At 40.7% G+C, this 20,284-nt stretch overlaps 1 protein-coding gene across 1 annotated transcript; it reads right to left on the bottom strand.

Annotated features, from left to right (window-relative positions):
* Positions 1–382: 382 nt before the first annotated feature.
* LOC106097710 (nuclear factor 7, brain) lies at positions 383–4,289 on the bottom strand. The gene is made up of 2 exons (XM_025899842.1): positions 4,113–4,289; positions 383–2,068 (listed from the first exon to the last, which is right to left on the bottom strand). Exon 2 carries the CDS (start codon positions 2,051–2,053, stop codon positions 383–385), a length of 1,671 nt encoding a protein of 556 aa, XP_025755627.1. The 5' UTR covers positions 2,054–2,068; positions 4,113–4,289.
* Positions 4,290–20,284: the final 15,995 nt, after the last annotated feature.

Raw genomic sequence — 20,284 nt, 5'->3', positions numbered from 1 at the left:
TCATTATGCAAATGTACTGTTTATAAGATTGGGGAAACCTGCAGTCAGCTGAGGCTGAAGAAGTCACTTGGATGAGTGAGGAAACGTTTCTCCCACTGAAAACACTAGATCCAGATGAACAGAATCAACTTTTGGAGATTTACTTACCTGAATAATTGAGAATGCATCAAGACGTTTTACAACTTAAAGGTTCACACATTTACCTGAATGAAAAATGCCTTTGAAAGAATTTGCATCTTTCTTTCTAAATGCCTACTTTTCGCAATGAAACATTGATTTTAGTGAGCCTCCTTTACACCTAAACCAAGAGTATACCTTCAAGAACTACCAACTAAAACAACATTACAACTAAACACCAAAATATACTAGTTCTAAAAAAGGTTTAGTCCAGTCTTTGTTGTTTGACGGGAGTGATGATTAGAGGAGCAGTGTTTGTGCCACTGTCACTAGTACCAGGACTGAAAAATGGGTAAAGTTTCTCATTGAAGGTTTGGCCAGTATATGAGTAAAGAAGAACTGCAGCATTTACATCATAAAAGGAAACCAAACCCTCATAATCCACAAAAACTCTCACCTCCTCTGGGGGATCATTCACAGAGAGAGGGACAGGATGGGCAGCAAGTGCAAAGTACTCATTTCTGTTCCTCAGACATATAGTCCAGTAGCCGTTCTCTGGGTTTAGTTTAATTTCTCCCTTCCTATTGACCGACCCTTTGGCCACTCCTAACATCCACACAGTCTTTCCTTTAACCTGGACATCATAGTAAAGTCTTCCACAGGAGAAGCCTTGTGTCCCTAAAACATTAATTGCAGGTTCAAATCTTTTTGATCTGTCTGGCAGTTTCTTCCATTCATCCCCACAATGAACTTGCTTCCCATCATTGGACAGGATGAGAGCAGGATGTGCCGTATCAGGATCCAAAGTAACATCCACTGCATTCTGTCGAAGGTTGTTGAACTGGGCGTCCCGTATCATCTTCATCTCATTTTTGATGGTCTCTGTCAGCTCATCCACAGCTTTCACCAAAACCGTCCTTGTGATTCCCTTGTATATTGCTGGACAGATGCTGACATCTGTCCAGTCTTTGGTGGGTGGAGCAGCATTCAGGGACAGGAAGCTCTGGAGGAAACGAAGACGGTCTTTAGAGCGTGAGATTTCCTCCATCTCAGCACGTCTCCTCGTCAGCTCAAAGACCTCCTGCTCCAGCTCTTTGATATAAACTTTGGTCTGTTTCTCTGTCCTTTTCTGATTCTTTTCAGTCATCTCAATTAGCTCTGCCTGAGCTCTTTCCAGAGACTTAATCAGAGCCGAGAAGACCCGAACACCATTTGCCGTCTCTCTGTCTGCAGCTTCTGTGCTGACCTTCAAGGATTGTTTAAGCTCCTGGACTTTTCTTTGTCTCTCTTGGATCATGTGCTGAATTTTAGCCTCTGTTATCCCAAGTTGTGCTTTTTTTGCTTCATATTCTTCTATCAGGGGAACTACCTGGTGAAATCTGTGATCTGTGTCCACACATGACTGACATATGATCATTTGTTCATTCTTGCAATAGAACTCCAAAGGTTTGTCATGTTCAGCACACATCCTGTCTTCTTCCTTCTCCATAAAATTAAACAGCTGGTGAGTTTTTAAGATGGACAATGCTTGATGAAAATGTAGATTAGCTACAAAGAAGAGTGTCAGACAAGTTAAGCTAAGAGTTATGAACAGGAACTTCAGGGATGTCCGTTTAGGTGCATCAAGATCATTATAAAAAACTTTTTCTGGTGTGGCATCGTGTTGCTCTGAGCCATTATCGGCTTTCTTTCCAACTGTTTTTCTAAACTGAACAGCCATCTCAGATATGCAAGTATTCACACCAAGCTTATATTTCCTATCCACATGCTCTTTGCACATGGGACACGTGCGCTGGGAATTAAAATTAAAATGCTCTGTGATGCAATGTTTGCAGAAGTTGTGTCCACATGGGAGTGTGACGGGATCCCTGAACACGTCCAGACAGATGCAGCACAAAAGCTGTTCTTCAGTCAGAAGATAGCTGGCAGCCGTCATGTTGAAGATCTGCAGCTAAAACAGAAAGTCAGTCATATCAGTGTCATTACTATAGCCAGAACGTTTCTTTAAAACATAAAAAAAATACATATTTAGAATATGTTTAATAACACGGTGCGTGTGTGTGAAATTGTAGGTAGGTTCCAGAAATTTAATTTTCTGCATGCTTAAAAGTCTTTTATTTTTGTAAAGGGAAACAAAATTATATATAATGCAGTGAATTTCAGTTCCATCCATCTATCCATTTTTTTTCACTTATCCTTATCAGGACGGTGGGGATGGAGGGGCTGACCTTCCCAGCTACCATAGGGTAATATTAGTAATCAATAGCCAGAAGTCTATGGTTCTTGTGTTTTGCTCTCACCTAAATATACTGCTCCTGTATTGAAATTTGTATCGCACTAGCAGGTAGGTCAAATGTTAACTTAAGCACTTTGCAAATGAAGGGGTAATATTACCAATCAATAGCCAGCAGTCTGTGTTGTCTGTTTGTTTTTTTCTTTATAAATTTCAGGAACTACATCATTACATCAATCCATTTTCTTGTGTTTTGATTAGACTAAAATTTAAGATTCTGTGAGCCGTGGGATTTTCTGGTTTTTAAGTTGCCTACAGCTCCCATGAGTCTGGCTGGTGAATTATAACATCTATTCAAACATTGGCAATAAAAAGCATTTAATACATGACGAAAGCTATTGCACGCATGTTTGACAAAAAAAAAAAAAAAGAGCTAAGGAGTTAGAGTCGTTCATCTGCTCATTGGAAGGTTCAATAACTGCCTACATGCCAGAGTGTACTTGGGTAAGAGTTTGAACCTTGATATCAATGGAATGTTGCTGTTAGATAAAAATCACTTGCATGCAAACGTAGAAAAGAAGAGCAGGCAGGGCACTGATCAAAGATTCACACATTACAGAATTGGGTCCAGTGTTAAAATAGACGCGCTGCCAGTGAAATTGTCACGGCGAGTGAGATGAGCCGTGTGGAGATGATAAAGGAGGATCCAATCGCAGGCAGTCGTGGAGGTGTGAAGGTGGTTTATTGAGCACAAAGCACGTGGAAAAACGGCAAACAGAGATCACACTAAACTATACTGGAAACAACTAAACTACTGAATACGAACCAGAACTCAAACATGAAGCAGGGTAGACAACGGCACATGATGGTGACGGCAGGGAGAACACACGAATGAGACATGGAGGATACACAGACGGACCAACAACTACAATGACTGAAGATGCGACTTAAATACACACAGAGAAACACAGGGAGATTACACACAGGTGGTGGACACAGCTGGACCCAGAACCGTGACAGAAATAATGCCACACTTCTGGCAAATTCGGGCGACCGTGGCTCAGGGGGTTGGGAAGGGCACCTGTAACCGTAAGGTCGCCGGTTCGATCCCCGGCCTCTCTGTCCTGGTCGTTGTGTCCTTGGGCAAGACACTTTACCCTACCGCCTACTGGTGTTGGCCAGAGGGGCCGATGGCGCGATATGGCAGCCTCGCTTCTGTCAGTCTGCCCCAGGGCAGCTGTGGCTACAACCGTAGCTTGCCTCCACCAGTGCGTGAATGAATAATGTCATTGTAAAGCGCTTTGGGTGCCTTGAAAAGCGCTATATAAATCCAATGCATTATTATTAAATTCAAAAGCAATAAACATAAAAGGCAAAAATATATGAGCTTTGCTATAATTACGTAAAATCACCACAAAAACTCCATCTGAATATCTGAAGCAGTTACAGTAACGATGAAGATTTTACACACAGGTGCCTTGAAAGATTTTTGAATCTTGGCTTGCAACTTGCTCACCACTAAAGACAGAATTGTACAGTAGAAAACAGAAAATGGTTTCAGTGAAGTTCAGAATGTACAAAACACTCATTCTTTTATCAGAACTCAAAATGAATGTGATTATGTAACTGTAACTTTCCCATGGAACATAATTTACTTATCTGCTGTAGAAACTTACAGCCTTCAACAGCCAAGTTACAAAAGGTAGTAATTATTCCATCATACAGCCTGCTGCCATTTTATGGTAACCAAAACTGTACCGACCTGTGGTGCATGTGTCTGAGTCCTTTGCTGCGCCGCTGGACGAATGAATGTATTTACTGTTACTCTTCCTTGTTATGGAAATACCATGAAACCTTTTCAGGCAAACATGCACACACCCATGCCTGCAAGCAACCACTAAATTCTTTGGCTCACTTGTGCTCGTCTGCCTAAGAGGACAAAGGGAATTTACCTTGATTTTTTTCCCAATAACTCCAAATTATTTTTGGACTCTACTCAATTAGCTCTGTATGATTTGCACTATGTAATAGTCCTTTATTATTTTAATTCATCATAAAATGATTCTCTCTGAATTGGCTTTTATGTTTTTTGAGTTTTAAAAAAAATTTTTTTTTTTTTACATTATTTCGCAGGCAAATAATTATTAGGCAGGCTTTATACCTTTGCTAATTGATTAAAAAAAGAACTACATTTTTTTTTAAATTTTCTGCTGAAAACAGTCCAAGTGTGTTTTCACATCTATTGTTCCTTTATTGTGGTTACTCTGTTCCACTGATGAGAAATCCAAGTAACGGCGGGTGTTCAAGATCTCAATCAGACTTAAATCTGGATTAGGCCACTCCCAAACCTTCATTTTGTTTTTGTCAACCATTCAGATAACCCAAATAATCTTGAGCTTCAGGGGGAAAACTTATGTCTGGACATTTTGCTTTGGGATTTTTCTAATATAAATCATGTAGGTCCTGCAAACCAGACAACTACAGCCTAAACGACCGAAACAAAAAACCAAGGAGCACAAGAGTCCAGAACACAGGAAAACAGATTAACAACAAAACCAAACTAGAGCCCAACAAGAGTCCATAAAAAGTTAAGGGGGCCGGCCGTGAGGACAGCAACGGCGGCGACGGGCAAACAGTTCTGGAGGCCGACTGTGCACACGGCAATGGCGGCGACGGGAAAACAGTTCTGGAGGCCGACCGTGCACACGGCAACGGCGGCGGCGCAGGCAAAACCAATCAGGAGGCCGACCACTTGGAAGGCAGTGGCGGCCACTGAGCAGGTCCGGAGGCCGTCCCCGACGGCCATGAAGCCAACTTAGAGGCCTGGAAAATGGCCGGCAGAGGCGAGGCGGAACAGGCCGACCTGGGTCCAACGACGGTGTGGCAACCGCGGGACCAGGCGAGGCGGGACCTCATGACCTCATTCTCATGATGACTAGCAGGACCCCAAATGGAATGACCCTTGACCTCAACCACTACATGGTCTGTCAGCTGTGCCTGGAATGGTCCCTGCTTCTCACTGGTGCTCTTGAAGTTTTCTCTCTCAGTTTTAGTCTGCACCTTATGGATGATTTCCTTCAGTAACCCTCCCCGGTTCCTGCAAATATAATTTTAAAATGAAAACTCCCCCAGAAAACCCGTTTTTGCCACATGATCCTTGCCATGCATCAACTCAACAGAATTAGAGAACCACAAAAAAGATCTACTTCGTCCCTTTAAAAAATCCAGGGCTTCTCCTCTGGAGTAGCTCCGTTCCAGGCCTGTAACCCTGTGTTAAAAAAACATTAGCCAGTGGTGAGTCCTGTTGCAAATCAGGTGATTAGATTATGTGATTAAGTCCTCCCTGCTGTGAAAGAAGAAAGAAGTAATGTTGGTGTTAATACAGTATATCTGTATGCCCTTTCTGCACTTTCTCACTGTGACCTTTGCATTGTATGCAATACAAGGTCATAATTAACACACCGTCGGTAAATACACACAGAAAGTGGCAACTAAAAGGTTAAGTCTGCATGGCCCATAAGCTCATGCAAAACTAGGATGTTGCTGTCATCTTCCTGCTCCTGTAAAAAAAACAAACATACATATATTGGGGTGGGGTGGCTGTAGCTCAGGTGGTAGAGCAGGTCACCTACTGATCGGAAGGTTGGTGGTTCGATTCCTGGCTTCCCCTAGTCTGCATGCCAAATATCCTTGGGCAAGATACTAACCCCAAATTGCTCTCCGATGCATCCATCGGAGTATGAATGTGTGTGAATGTTAGCTAAAAGAAGCACTTAGACAAATGTGCGAATGCGTGTGAATGGGTGAATGCACAAGTTGTGTAAAGCGCTTTGAGTGCTCAGAAGAGTAGAAAAGCGCTATATAAGAACCAGTCCATTTACCATATATTCACCCTTTTGTCACTGTATGGGTGGAGTAGGTGCAATCTTACGTAATGGTATCAAGTCAGTCAAGCTTTTGTCAGTCTGGACTTTTGTCAGTCCAGTCTCACTGGTGCTTATGTTTATTGCTGATAGCAGTAACTTACTATCTGATTGTGTCCCATATAAGTGACTTTCTCCAGAGCCCATGTTAATGTGGAGAAGTTCAATTTGAGATTGTTTCTAGCAAAATGTTGTGTAGTGCGTTCAGTTCCAATCGTGCAGGCCTGCTTAAAGGAGAACAGATTCTCAAACAAAACGCTCAGTGCACTCTTCAAAAACAACAAAAGAAAAGAAAAGAATAAAAAAACAAAAATTAAAAATATGAAAGCCTAGTTTTAGGACTTGTCCAAGAATCCTCTTCCTCTTACCAAAAAGAAAAGTTTTGGTAACTTTTCTTTTTGGTAAGAGAAAAATGCACCAGCCAAATAAATTCCAAAACATTAGATGATGAGTTTCTTCCCATGTAACCAGGTTACAGGTGTGTGCCATGGTTAAAACCTCCCCCACACATCAGGAACAAGAAACCAAAAATCAATTAGTTTCACTAATTTGAACCCTCTCTGCAGCATTCTGTTCACCCCTGCTATCATATTTCCTCCAGTATAATAGCAGTTTATATATCACTTCTCATCCCACTAAGTGAACCGGACAAGATGATAACAGAAACGCATGACTAAGATGTTATCTGGTCTACATGAGCTCCACTGCATGTGTGTATGTGTTAGTAGGATTAATGCATTTTCTCCAGAATCTGTTTCCTTCCACTCTGTAACTGGTTCTCATTAAAATCTCCACACACACAAACAAAAAAAAACAAAAACAAAAAAAAAAAAAGGATTAATGCATTTTCTATTTATGCTTTGTCATTTTTTTTACCTTCCCCCTTTTTTCTGAAACAAAACTCTGTTTACTACACCTTTTTGTTTCAGAAACATCTAAAAATGTCTCTTTCGTAGTCAGGCACAGCAAATCCTAAGTGCTTGCGAGTTAACATAGGCAACCATGCTGTGTGTTGTTAACACCTTCAACAGGTACCCCCTTGTGATGTGTGCCACTTCCTGTATGATTTTTGTTAATCCCAGTGCATGTTGTATGCATGTGGGGTGTTGCCTTTCCATTTTGTCTAGCGGTACACTCACCTACATCAGTGCTTGTCTTCCTCCCCCTTTTATGGTGCTCAGGACACTTTCTGAGTTCTCCACTCCAAGGCAGTTGTTTAGTAAAATTTAGTGAGGAATATCTAGCCAATCTACTCCCTCGGAATCGAATGGTTTTAGTAGAATTCAGGGGTTCTTAATTCCCCGGGACTCAAACCCAGCTCAGCGAATGCCGTCGGTCTTCTACCCCCTCGTCAGAGGATAGAAGGGTTGCCAAACCAAGGACAGTAGAATTAAGTAAGTCCTGCTTTCCGGGACTCCAACCCTCACCCTCACTTCTGCGTTTAGGACACTTTTGGGTGAAATTTAGCTTATTTTCCAACGTGCAGATTTGGTAAAACAGGCTCTGCACACCTTGGTTTCTCCCGGTAATACCCTCAGTGTCCCCTCCACTCAGCCAAAGTCCAAATTGAGATCAGCTATCAAGATCCAGGCCAGCTATCAAATGTCGTGGCTACACCAGTCTCTCTGGTCCTTTTGTCTTGGAAGAGATCATGATCTGCAGGTTGTGCAAGTTTCACACAATCCTTTTATTACCCATTTTTCTTACAGATGCATCTAGAGATCAGCACACTGCATCGTATGCAGTCCTGTTAAGGACGGAAGGGTAAGTGAGAGGGTGGCCTGCCCTTTTGCACCCTCTTCAGTAGTTTCCACTACTCTCCTTCTCTTCCTATTGTTCACCCTGGGGGGTTGCCTTCCCCCAGGCTTGTAACTGTGGCTTCCTGTCCTGTTTGCCATCTCTCGTGGTCTAATTCCAGCAGGGTCGCATGTTTGGACCCAACAAACACTGTCTCAAACTGGAGGAGTGGTACACGACCTGTTGTCAGGCCTGCAGGGTTTATCCCTGTGGTGTTCTCCTCTGTCTTATAGTGGCTGTAGCTCAGGTGGCAGAGCAGGGCAGCCACTAACCAGAAGGTCGGTGGTTCGATCCCAGGCTGCTCCAGGCTGCATGCCAAGATACTAACCCCATGTTTGCCTACTGGTGGTGGTCAGAGGGCCTGTTGGCGCCAGTGTCCGGCAGCCTCGCCTTTGTCAGTGGGCCCCAGGGCAGCTGTGATTACAATGTAGCTTGCCATCACCAGTATGTGAATGACTGAATGTAGTGTGAAGTGCTTTGGGGTCCTTGGGGACTAATTAAAGCTCTATACAAATGCAGGCCGTTTATAGTGGACAAACTTTTTTTTTTTGTTTTTTAACTGGTACAAATAATTTGTGGGGCATCTTATTGTGACACCTGATTGTTCTCTCATTTTAGTTATAGTAGTATTTTTAAATGGTTGTTAAAAAAACAAACAAACCCACCAGATACATTGGCTGCATTTTGTAGATAAATAGTTGTATATAACTTTTTTCACATTTTTGGATTAGTTTCCAAAATTTACAATTTATATTTGGATTTCAAGTTATGAAAATACTTTACTAAACATGTCTGTGGTTTTTACATTAAAAATTGTGAAAAGATTTTGTTTATTCTTCAAATATGCTTTGTTTGTAATTGTGTAAACTCTGAATGACGATTCACCCTGATAAACATGAAGCCTTGCCTATGCTTATCAAATGCCTGTGAAGACAAGTTCCTGTGTAAAGAGGAACGGAAAGTTCCACTTAAGCAGATGTTTAGTATAGTATGAACAGAACGTTTTTAGCAAGATATGCATTTGTCTGTTAAGCAATCTATATTCTGAGAACAGGCGGAGACTGGCTCCGCCCTGTTGTGTAACCTACATGCCTAAATAACCTGCAATAAAGAAGTGTACTGTGTGACTCTCTCTCGAGACGTTCACCCATGTACATGTGATTGATTATATTGTCTCACTGCGTCTCTGTTTTACTTGGCAGCCTTCTATTTGGGAATTTCCCCCGACAAAAATATATAACTACTACTAGGATTTTATGTTTGTGTGATTTCTGATCAGTTGTGTTAAGCAGCATGTCAGCGAAAAAATAACTGTAAATTTATACATGTGAGGTTGAGTTGAAAAGAATGATACCAAGCAAGGCAAGGGTAAAAAAGTACAAGTACAAGAATGGCCAATTATATTTTGGACCTCAAAGGATTAACCCAACAAATCCTGAAAAATTAGGTTTAAATTTTTTGTTCATGTCGGTGCAAATTTCTGACATTTTGTGTAAGCATGTAACAATTTGAATTTTTTCTAATAAAAAAGAGCAAAACTTAAGCTAGACATGTGTTTGTAAAGGAACCCCCTCATGTTGTGCAGCTTTCTGGATTTTATACTTATTGGGCTACATATTTATTTATTACACAGGCTATACAGTACATAGAATTCACTCTCCATGCTCACAGCCTCAAGCACCTGAACCCCTCTGTAGCTCACACTTCATGGTCACAGCTTCAACTGCGATTCTCGTGTTTTGTAAATAAAGCTTTGTTATTCAGTCTAGTTCAGTGCATCAGCATGAATCTGCTTTTGGGTCCACACCTGTGCTCTGGCCTACCCCTGCCATAACGACATCAGCCTCACCGGTCCCTCCAGACTTACAAATGGCTTCTTTCCCTGGGCTATTCAGACTGTCAACAAACAATGCCCCCACACCCCACCTCTGCCAACCACTCCTGCCTCACTAATCTGAGCCATGTCAAGTCAAGTCAAGTGGCTTTTATTGTCATATTAACCATGCACAGTGGTACAGTACAGAGTGAAATGAGACAACATATAACAGACTACGTAAAGTGCAATGTGCAAAAATTGCAAAAAAACCCAAACCAAACAAGACAAGACAGTGCAACACTAGACAGAATAGGACGATACAGACACAAGACAGTGCAATGGAATTGCAAAATACTGAGTATTGTGCAAAAAGTAACTTGGTGTCTCAAGGTGTGTGTGTGTGTGTGTGCGTGTGTGTGTGTGTGTGAGTGTGAGATACTGCAGATCAGTGCTTGGTAGTGAAGTGTATGAAGATTTGGGTGTGTGTGTGTCATTCCAGTCACTGAGTGTTCAGGAGTCTGACGGCTTGGGGAAAGTAACTGTTCCGCAGACTGGCAGTGAGGGCCCATATGCTCCTGTACCTGAAGAGTGTGTGTGAGAGGTGTGTGAGGTCCTCCACAATGCTGGTGGCTTTGTGGATGGAGCGGGTGCTATAAGTGTCTGTGATGGAGGGAAGAAAGGCTTCAATGATCTTCTCAGCTGCTCTCACTATCCATTGTTGGGCATTTCGATCCGATCCAGTACAGTTACCATAGCAGACAGTGATGCAGCTGCTCAGGACACACTCGATAGTCCCTCTGTAGAACATGGTGAGAATGGATGGAGGGAGATGGGCTTTTCTCAGCTTCCGCAGGAAGTAGAGATGCTGTTGGGCCTTCTTAATTATGGAGCTGGTGTTGAGGGACCAGGAGAGGTTTTCTGCTCTCTTTTGTTTTGTCCACATTCAGAGACAGGTTGTTGACTCTACACCAGTCCGTTAGCTGTTGCACCTCCTCTCTGTATGCTGATTTGTCGTTCTTGCTGATGAGACCCACCACAGTCATGTCATCTTTGAACTTAATCATGTGGGTCAAACTGTGCATTGGTGCACGTGAGTCAGCAGAGTGAACAGCAGTGGGCTGAGCACACAGCCCTGAGAGGCTCCAGTGCTCAGTGTGGTGGTTTTCCCTCTGCATCTGGACTGTCTGAGGCCTCTCCATTAGAAAGCCCGGGATCCAGTTGCAGAGGGAGGTGTTCAGGCCCAGTAGGCTCAGTTTTCCAATCAGGTGCTGAGGAATGATTGTGTTGAATGCTGTACTGAAGTCTATGAACAGTATTCGTGTGTCCTTACTGTCCAGGTGGGTGAGGGCGAGATTTAGGGTGGTGGCGATGGCGTCCTCTGTTGACTGGTTGGGGCAATAGGCAAACTGCAGTGGGTCGAGTGTGGGTGACAGCAGGGTCTTAATGTGCCTCATGATGAGCCTCTCAAAGCACTTCATCATAATGGGTGTGAGTGCAATAGGATGGTAGTCTTTAAGGCCAGACACTGTGGAGTTCTTTGGCATGGGATCGATGGTGGTGGCTTTGAGGCACATTGGGACAACAGCAGTGCTCAGGGAGAGGTTGAAGATGTCAGTGAGGACATCTGTCAGCTGGTCTCATATTCTCTGAGCACTCTTCCAGGAATGTTATCTGGACCAGCAGCTTTTTGTGGGTTAACTCTGCAAAGAGTCTTCCTCACATCAGCAGAGGTCAGACACAGAACCCGATCACTGTGAGGTGGAGTGGACTTCCTCACAAACACATCATTCTGAGCATCAAACCGTGCATAGAAGTTGTTCAGCGCATCTGGTAGGGAGGCATCACCATCGCAGGCAAGTGTCGTCTTCCTGTAGCTGGTGATGGCCTGGATGCCCTGCCACATGCGATGCGTGTCGCCGCTGCCAGGGTTTCCTTGTCGCCTGCTCTGAAGGTGGAGTCTCGAGTCTTTAGCAGCTCACGCACTTCTGCAGTCATCCACGGTTTCTGGTTGGAGCGTGTTATGATAGTCTTGGAGTCAGTGACATCATGGATGCACTTGCTGATGTAGCTGGTCGCAGATGATGTGTACTCCCCCAAGTTGGTGCGGTCGCCATTTGTTGCAGCCTCCCTGAACGTGTCCCAGTCAATGTGCTCAAAATAGTCCTGAAGAGCAGAGAGAGGTCCGGCAGGCCAAGTTCTCACCTGTCTCAGAACTGGTTTGCAGCGTCTGACGAGCAGTCTGTATGCCGGAATTAGCATAATGGACAAGTGGTCTGAGTGCCTGAGGTGGGGGCGGGGCTTCGCTCTGTACACACTGGGAATGTTAGAATAAGATCCAGCGCGTTTTTCCCCCTCGTTGCAAAGTCCACGTGTTGATGGAGTTTCAGAAGCACTAACTTGAGATTTGCGTGACTGAAATCTCTGGTCCATTGGGGTGTGAGTTCTGGAGCACACTGATCAGCTCGCAGAGCGCCTCTGTAGCATTAGCACTGGGTGGGATGTACACTGCTGTAATGAGGACAGCAGTGAATTCCCAAGGTGGATAAAAAGGTCTGCATCTAACAGTCATAAACTCTACCAGCGATGAGCAGTAATTAGAAACTAGCACAGAGTTCTTGCACCATTCCAAGCTGATGTAGACACACATGCCACCACTTCGAGTTTTACCGCACAGGGCTGCATTGCTCTCAGCACAACATGCGGTGAGCCCATGTAGCTGAATGACGGTGTCGGGAACTTGCTGAGCCATGTTTCTGTGAAAACAAAGACGCAGCAGTCCCTAAATTCCCGCTGATGTAGTTTAGTTTATTGTCCAGTGAGCACATGTTTGAGAGCAAGATGGATGGAAAAGCCGGCCGGCTTAGATTTGCTCTTAGTCTAGCACGGACCCCTGCACGCTTTCACCACTTCTGCTTCTTTGCACACTGCTTTTGGCGACCCGGCCCCCGGTCACTGGCATCAGGCAACGCCGAGGACTGGAGGCCTGGTTTCCTTCATCAGGCCACTCACACATGGACTCTTTTCAGACAAGTCTTTTCTTGGCACTGACTATTTTGCAGCTGTGGGATGCTTTTTTCTGCTTGACTATATTTAAAGAATGCTGTGCTATTCATCTTTAGAGACTGCATATCAGTGCCCCACTGAGTGTCCTGTCTCTCTCATGCGCATGAGAAATAAATGTGTTGCCTACTGTTAACCATGTCTGCAGACTTTGTTAATTAAATTTCCATAACACGGTTTATTCGGGTAACATCAGGGTTTCCTCCACTATGAAGGTGGTTCAGTTTTCATTGGGGTAAATCGCCACGGCAACTTCAGATTACTGGCTAATTGTTCTATAAGTATTAAATATGATCCTAAAACAGGACACCTAAGCTGTACTTGCTGACCTCATATCAACTTTGTACGTAGACTAAACCTATGCTTAAATTCTGTTTTTATATTTAATCTTTACTTTCAAACCTTTAAGAGTTTGCAGAAGAGAGAATAACAACAAAAAATTCTAAGTTTCGGTTTAAAATTGTCTGGAAGTGCTTTAAATGTATTATAGATCATAGGAATATATTTTATGTGTGCAGTTTGTTAAGCCATGTCTTAGTAAAACCACTTATGAAGCACAAACTGTCCCAGTGTCACAGGAATGTGTGTGTTTATCTGGTGTTTATCTGGTAATGTAGAAAAAGCATAAAATGTTGTTATGCTTGTTTTTGCTGCGAAGTCTCTTTTACACTGCTGGAATTGCAGCTAGTAGAATACAAAGAACATACAAATCAATCAAATTCGTTTCACTTTGATCTGGGACAATCTAAAGTGAATTCCACTTCTCTTTTAGATTAGGCTGTGTGATTACTGTGTGATTAGACTGTGGGATAGCAACATTTAACATTGAAATGGATCCAGTTTAAAGTTTCAGAGCTCTAATGTGGAACCATCTTAGAAATTAATTTCTAGAAATAAACAGAAACACTGAGAACACACTTGGCAATAAAGTAATTCACTTGAAGTAAAATGTTTATTTTAGTGCTCTGTGCAATGAATCACCAGATTTTTTTGCAGCATTAATCTCCTTCTTATTTGCAGCCGTGTTGCATTTTACTGTTATATTTTATGTTCTTTACAGATTTTTATCGACATTTTATTTTCAACTCATTATAGTACAATATATTGAATTAATTGGGTTTTTTTAAAAGACAGTGTGGCAGTCCTAAGGTTCATTGATAATGCCAGATTGGTTTGTGGTAATTTCTGCTGCCTAAAGCTCTCAGTTGGAGCACAACAAATTATCTTATATATTATCAAAGAGAACTTTAAAATTATGAATTCATAAAAATGTGAAAGTTTTGCTTTTCATACATTGCAAAAAGAGGTAGGAGATTTTAGTGTTTCCAATGTTACAGTGTGCATTCTGTACATATCTTATAACACAGTCATATGTGTTATCTTTTATTTGATACAAGCTGAACACCAAACTTTATTATATTTTTTCTTTTGGTTGTATCAAGGTTAAAATTACTCCCTTCAGTCTAACAAGTGTAGTTTTCGGGGTTTTCAGCTTATGCTTGCACTAAAGTGAACTGACAACACTAAAAGTGTTTTTAAAACTGCTGTCTTGTATGTTGAGGTATTAATGTAGGAGTAATTGTGGCTCTGGGGCTCCAGCTGCCTGATTGGCAGCTCATTTAAACAGACACGGTCAAGGAAATGAAAGACGAGGTTCAGAAACAGGAAGATAATGAAGCTGGAGAGATGAGCGACAGTTACAACATCACTGATACACTCATCCTTCTCTCTGTAATTGAAACCTCATTTAGTGAAACACAATGCTGATTCTCTACTTTTATCTGAAACCAAAGGCAACCGAAAGAAAAATACCTGGATTTACCTGAAACCAACACAGGAAAATCTTCTTATACTCTTTAAAAGCCTCTCTAAAAGAGGCGACTCACAAGATGGACATGAGCAAAATGAGTCTTGTTAGACGTACCCTGAATGTCTGCCATTTTAGTTCTATGTCACTTTCACTCAGCACATTTTATTTATGTTTTTTTTTTCAGGAAACCAGAGAGACTGAAGATTTTTGCTGTGAAATTAATGTGTTTCATGGGCTGCTGGAAATGTAATGATACCTAGACTTTTTGAATGTTACCACCACTGGGTGAACAATTTCACTTGTTATACATTACATAAAATTAATGGGCAGAACTGTGGTTAGCACTGTGTCCTCATGCATGTCTGAGCGAACTGGAGTTTGTAGAGGAAACCTGTACAGACACAGAGGAACATGCAAACACCACGTACCGTTTGGTTCATAAATATTAAGACGGAGACAACTTTTCTTCTACTTTTGGTTCTGTACATTACCAGAATTCATTTTAAATGAAACAACACAGATGCGGTTAAAGTGCAGACTTTCAGCTTTAACTCAGTGGGTTGAACTAAAAGACAGTCTTTTAGTCTTTTAGTGCACACCCAAGTCATCACACTGCTCATCACACATCATGAGCTGTTCCATGCTTTCTCTATACTTTTTGTTGATCTTGGTTTCATCTGTTCAGAGAATGTTTTTCCAGAACTGTGCTGGCTTTTTTAGATGTTAGTTTTTTGTTTTTTTCCAAGTTATATTAACAAAGAAGAGAAGCTGAGACGTGAGACTTTCATGCAATTTAAGTAAAATGGAGTTGAGCAGATATCCTTTAGGCTATTGCTGGGGTCTGGATGTGAATCCACTCAGGGCCTTTGCTGCTGCTCTCTTCCAGCTATCATAGGAAATAAAAATACTGTACTGAACAAAAGTCCATCCACTGTTATTTAGTGTATTTATATAAATCCATTGACGACTTTTGAGCCACCCTAAGTATTTTGAGCATCAAGAACAAGTCTCAGATGTGTTATGTGTTCGTGCCCCCCCCCCAATCAATAGTTTGCATCATAGCTGTTAGGTAGATGTTAGGGCAATATTTAGATTTGGCAGTGGGTGGCAGTGGCGGCTCAGACAAACAGGTGACAAACAGGCCAGTTATTGTAATGGAAGCCATTAGTAACACAGAACTGCTGTTTTGCTGTGTTTCAGCGCAATAAACCTCCATGTGCACCTGGATGAACCTTGTCTAATAAAAGAGTGTACAACACTTTTATTAGTTGGCACGTTAGTTGAGTCTCATGAACAAAATAAGCTTGGTAGATTTGAGCAATCAATGAGAAGGTTGCATATCGATGTTTGTAGCATCAGTGTAAGTGTAATGTCATAATAAAATGTGAGTAACTGATATTTGAACAGCATCATCGCTGCATTGCTGGAAGGTGTTAATGCTTTATTAAATGATAAAGAGTGTAGAAATATTCCTATCTGGAAAAATCTTGTAAAACTAGCAAGTCATTAATTGTAACCTGTTAGTTTACTTTCCTTCTCTTCTAATATGGATGGATAAGTTTTAGAAGTTTGTGGTTAATGTTCAATAGAATGTTACAAAGCTGACTGACAATGCTCTCTTTAAAGTTCTGTCACGGAACAAGTTTGTTCTATTCACAAACCAGTCATGAAGTCATATCTAACAACAATAAACAGCCAACATCCTTCCAGTTACTGGTATGCTATTCAGATATGATGTCATGGTCCTGGGTGTGATCCAGTGTTTTGTGTTTGATTTATATTTCTTGATTATTGTTAAAGAAGTTTCTGTCTCTGTACTCTCCCTGTGTTTCACGTTTGGTTACCCTTTGTCTCTGTGCTTCATGTTCCCTCCGTCTCCCCACGCAGTCATGACTCTCTGTGTCAGTGTCAAGTCTGCGTCTCTGTGTTATATTTCCTGCTTTACTTTGAAAGTCTGTGTGTCATGTCAGTGTTTCTAGTTTTGCTTCCCTTGTCTCGTTATGTCTAATTATTTAATCGTGTCTCCCTTCTGTTTCCCATTCTCTCATTACTCCTCTGTATATTCAAGCCCTGTCTTTGCCTTTGCCCTTTGTCGTGTCGTACCACCTCATGTGTGTGAGTCTCCCTGCGTTTCTAGATTCATGGTGTTAGAATTTTCTTTTCCCCAGTGTTTAGTTTCTAGTTTCCATTTTTCTAAGTTTAGTTTGTTTTTTTGTGAGTTTATGTTTTGGACTATTTTTACCAGCAATAAAGCTGCCGCCTTTAGTTTAACCTTCCGTCTGTGAGTCATGCATTTGGGTCCTGCCTGCCACACAGCTTCACATGACACATGAAGCTGAACTGTTCTGGTAGTTTTGGATTAACAGAAAGGAGTGCCTGTGTGAAAGGACTTAAAAACAAAAACACGAGTGATTTATCAAAAGCCCTTTACAAATAATAACATGGGTTTTACTGCCATACTTTTAGTTATTTTTTGTTTTGCACCGCACATATTTTATATGTCAGTAGGCCATTTATTGTGGAAATTCTCATGTAGGAACTATTGTACTGCATGGTCATTCTGCTGGTGCACCTTGGTGAGGTGCACGCCTATGTTGAAGTATGAGCATGGCAAGTTGAAGCAGGAGAAGCCAATTTAAGTCAGAGGAAGTTAAAAGTTCTTAGAAGTATATGTAAAGTGCTCATTTCTGTCTCAAAGCATGGGGCAGCCAGGGAGGTATGTTTTCTATGTAGATATATATAGATCATTTTACGTCTCTATTTTACCTGTCTTACTATCTCATTGAATTTTATGTTCTGTTTTAGCTCGGCTGTGGCATAGTTTGTAACCAAGGTGATGCTGTAACAACATCGATTCCAAGATTTTACAACTCACATTAGAGCCAACTTTCATGCCATCAGTAAAAATAACTCTTTATTGACTTTACCATTAATTAATCCATGTTTCATGAAAAAATGAGAAAGATAGATGGTAACTGCATGAAACATGGTCACAAACTATAAAGATAATAAAAAGTGAAAGATGATGTTGTGGAGGTACGTAAAAACGACAGGAGAGGTCTCAATATGTCTGACTCCAACTTCTTTATGAAAAAACAGAATGAACAAAATAAGACCGAAAACAGTGATGGGTATAAATATCAAACACTGTACTCTACAAAAGTCCATCCACTGTTATGTGGTGTATTAATATGAATCCATTGATGATTATTAGTTGGCACAGAGTCTTATGAAAAAAAACAGCTTGGTAGATTTAATCCATCAAAGAGGAATTTACATGTCAGTGTTTGGAGCATCAGTGTAAGTGTAATATAATAATAAAATGTGAGTAAATGATATTTGAACGGCGTATTGCGTATAGCTATATTGCCAGCAGACTATATTCCCTTATATAGTAATAAAGAGTATTGAGTATTTATATCTGAATAAAAACCTTGTGCATGCAGGCAAGTAATACATTTGTAATCTGGTAGTTTCCATTCTTTCTCTTCTAATATGGATGGTTAAGTTTTGTAAATTTGAGTTTAATGTTCAGTAGACTTGCATATCATTTCAATCCAATGCCCTCTTCAAACATATGACTTGTCAGGAAACAAGCTGGCACTTTTGGTTAATCAGTCATTGGGTCATTACCAAAAAGTCTGAAAACAAATAAAGAGCAAATACTGTCAATAATTAGACTACCAAAGTTTAAATTTTAAATACATTTAAAAAATTTTTAGTCTTCAAGACTAAAAAATACTGGCAACTGCCAAAACTACTCTTCAGCCTTCCAAGTAAGCCTATCGTATAAATTTCAAAATCCCAGTTCACATTGTTCTCAAGGTATTGCATTTAGAAGATTTTCAGAATACTTGATCTCTGACCTTCAGGTAGAGGTCTCGGAGATTCGAACTTTACCAAGATTAGTATACACACCTGTGGTATTTAAAGCTTCTACGCTGCCTTATTTTCGAGTTATTGGAGAAGTCAGTTTTAGAATGGGTTTCTTCCCAGCTACCTAAAGATTGCAGTATTTTTATATTTACCCCCAGTATCTAAAGTATCTAACAATTCAAAAACTTACACTTGAAATACAAAATAACTGAAACCAGTAGGAAAACATGTAAAGAGACCTAGGATATTCAGTTTTGATTCATTTCATTTCATAACTGATAATTAATTCAATATTCAAACAATTAAGCATGCTAGAAATGCAACCTATGATCTGATTAGATTTTGCATTTTTCCAATTACTAGTGGTTTAATAAATTACAATGTGTCCATTTATTTGCCTTGTTACAGAATGCACATTTTCAAAAGGATATTTTTTATTTCATTATCTACTGCATGATATTTTCTTAACATTGCATCAAATTTCTATACTCTCCTACTATCTACCATGTAATTGTTCTGAATGGAGGGTGTACTTATTGCTGCCTAATGGTGCTTACAATTTAAGTAAAATAAGGGAGAAACAATGTTATTTAAACAGAACTAGACGTAATGGTCCTCATTTACTTTTTTTTTAAAGCTTTGGCAAATTTTTTAATGATTTTGTTGATCAAATTGAATTTGGGATTAATATATTAATTCCACATATTTCTATTATATTTTTAACTTTTAAATGTGTAAATATAGAAGGTCTAATTTAGTTTGTTTTGTTCTTTAGGCCAGTGCATGACTCAGACCTCAGTGCATGCTTTCGGTTGGCCTCTTCTTGAAAGACAGGATACATCAAACATTATTAGTCCTTTATTTATCCAGGTAAAAAATCTCATTGAGATTAAAAATCTCATTTACAAGACAGACCTGGCAACATATCTGTTTAAAACATATCTGTTTTAAAAGCTATCACCACCCTGAAAGAATAATTATTAATAAAAGAAATTACACCCTTCACTCCAAATAATAATGTGTAATTATTAAATTTGAAATGGGGATGTTAGAATAAGCTTTAAAACAGCCAGCATTGTTCATAGCAATGCATACTTATAATTTACTAAAGCCCACATCCATAATAATATTATATAATTACAGTGTTTTCTAAAATAGTGATGAAACAACTTAAAGGTTCTCCAAAAGTTGATTCTGTTCATCTGGATGTAGCGTTTTCAGTGGGAGAAACGTTTCGTCACTCATCCAAGTGACTTCTTCAGTCTCAGCTGACTGCAGGTTTCCCCAATCTTATAAACAGTACATTTGCATAATGACTGAAACCAGCCCACTGAAGGAACAATGGGCTGGGAGGTCAGTTCCTTCATCATAATTATGCAAATTCTCATGATCATCGATCAACAACCACTGATCAATGGCCATGAGTACCATTCACAGAGAGTTGGGGAATGGCTGCAATCACATCATTGTAAGATGGTGAAAGATGTACCCATAGGCCCCCTCCTCGATTCAGACATGGTCTGGTTTCAGTCATTATGCAAATGTACTGTTTATAAGATTGGGGAAACCTGCAGTCAGCTGAGGCTGAAGAAGTCACTTGGATGAGTGACGAAACGTTTCTCCCACTGAAAACGCTGGATCCAGATGAACAG

Source organism: Oreochromis niloticus, linkage group LG17 (assembly GCF_001858045.2).
Source record: "Oreochromis niloticus isolate F11D_XX linkage group LG17, O_niloticus_UMD_NMBU, whole genome shotgun sequence".
NCBI lineage: Eukaryota > Metazoa > Chordata > Actinopteri > Cichliformes > Cichlidae > Oreochromis > Oreochromis niloticus.
Note: the sequence above shows the minus strand (reverse complement) of the source record. Positions and strands in the feature narration are given on the sequence as shown.

What these genes read in the sequence shown, in the direction of transcription:
- LOC106097710 (XM_025899842.1), bottom strand. Translation starts at nt 2,053, where the DNA reads ATGACGGCTGCCAGCTATCTTCTGACTGAAGAACAGCTTTTGTGCTGC.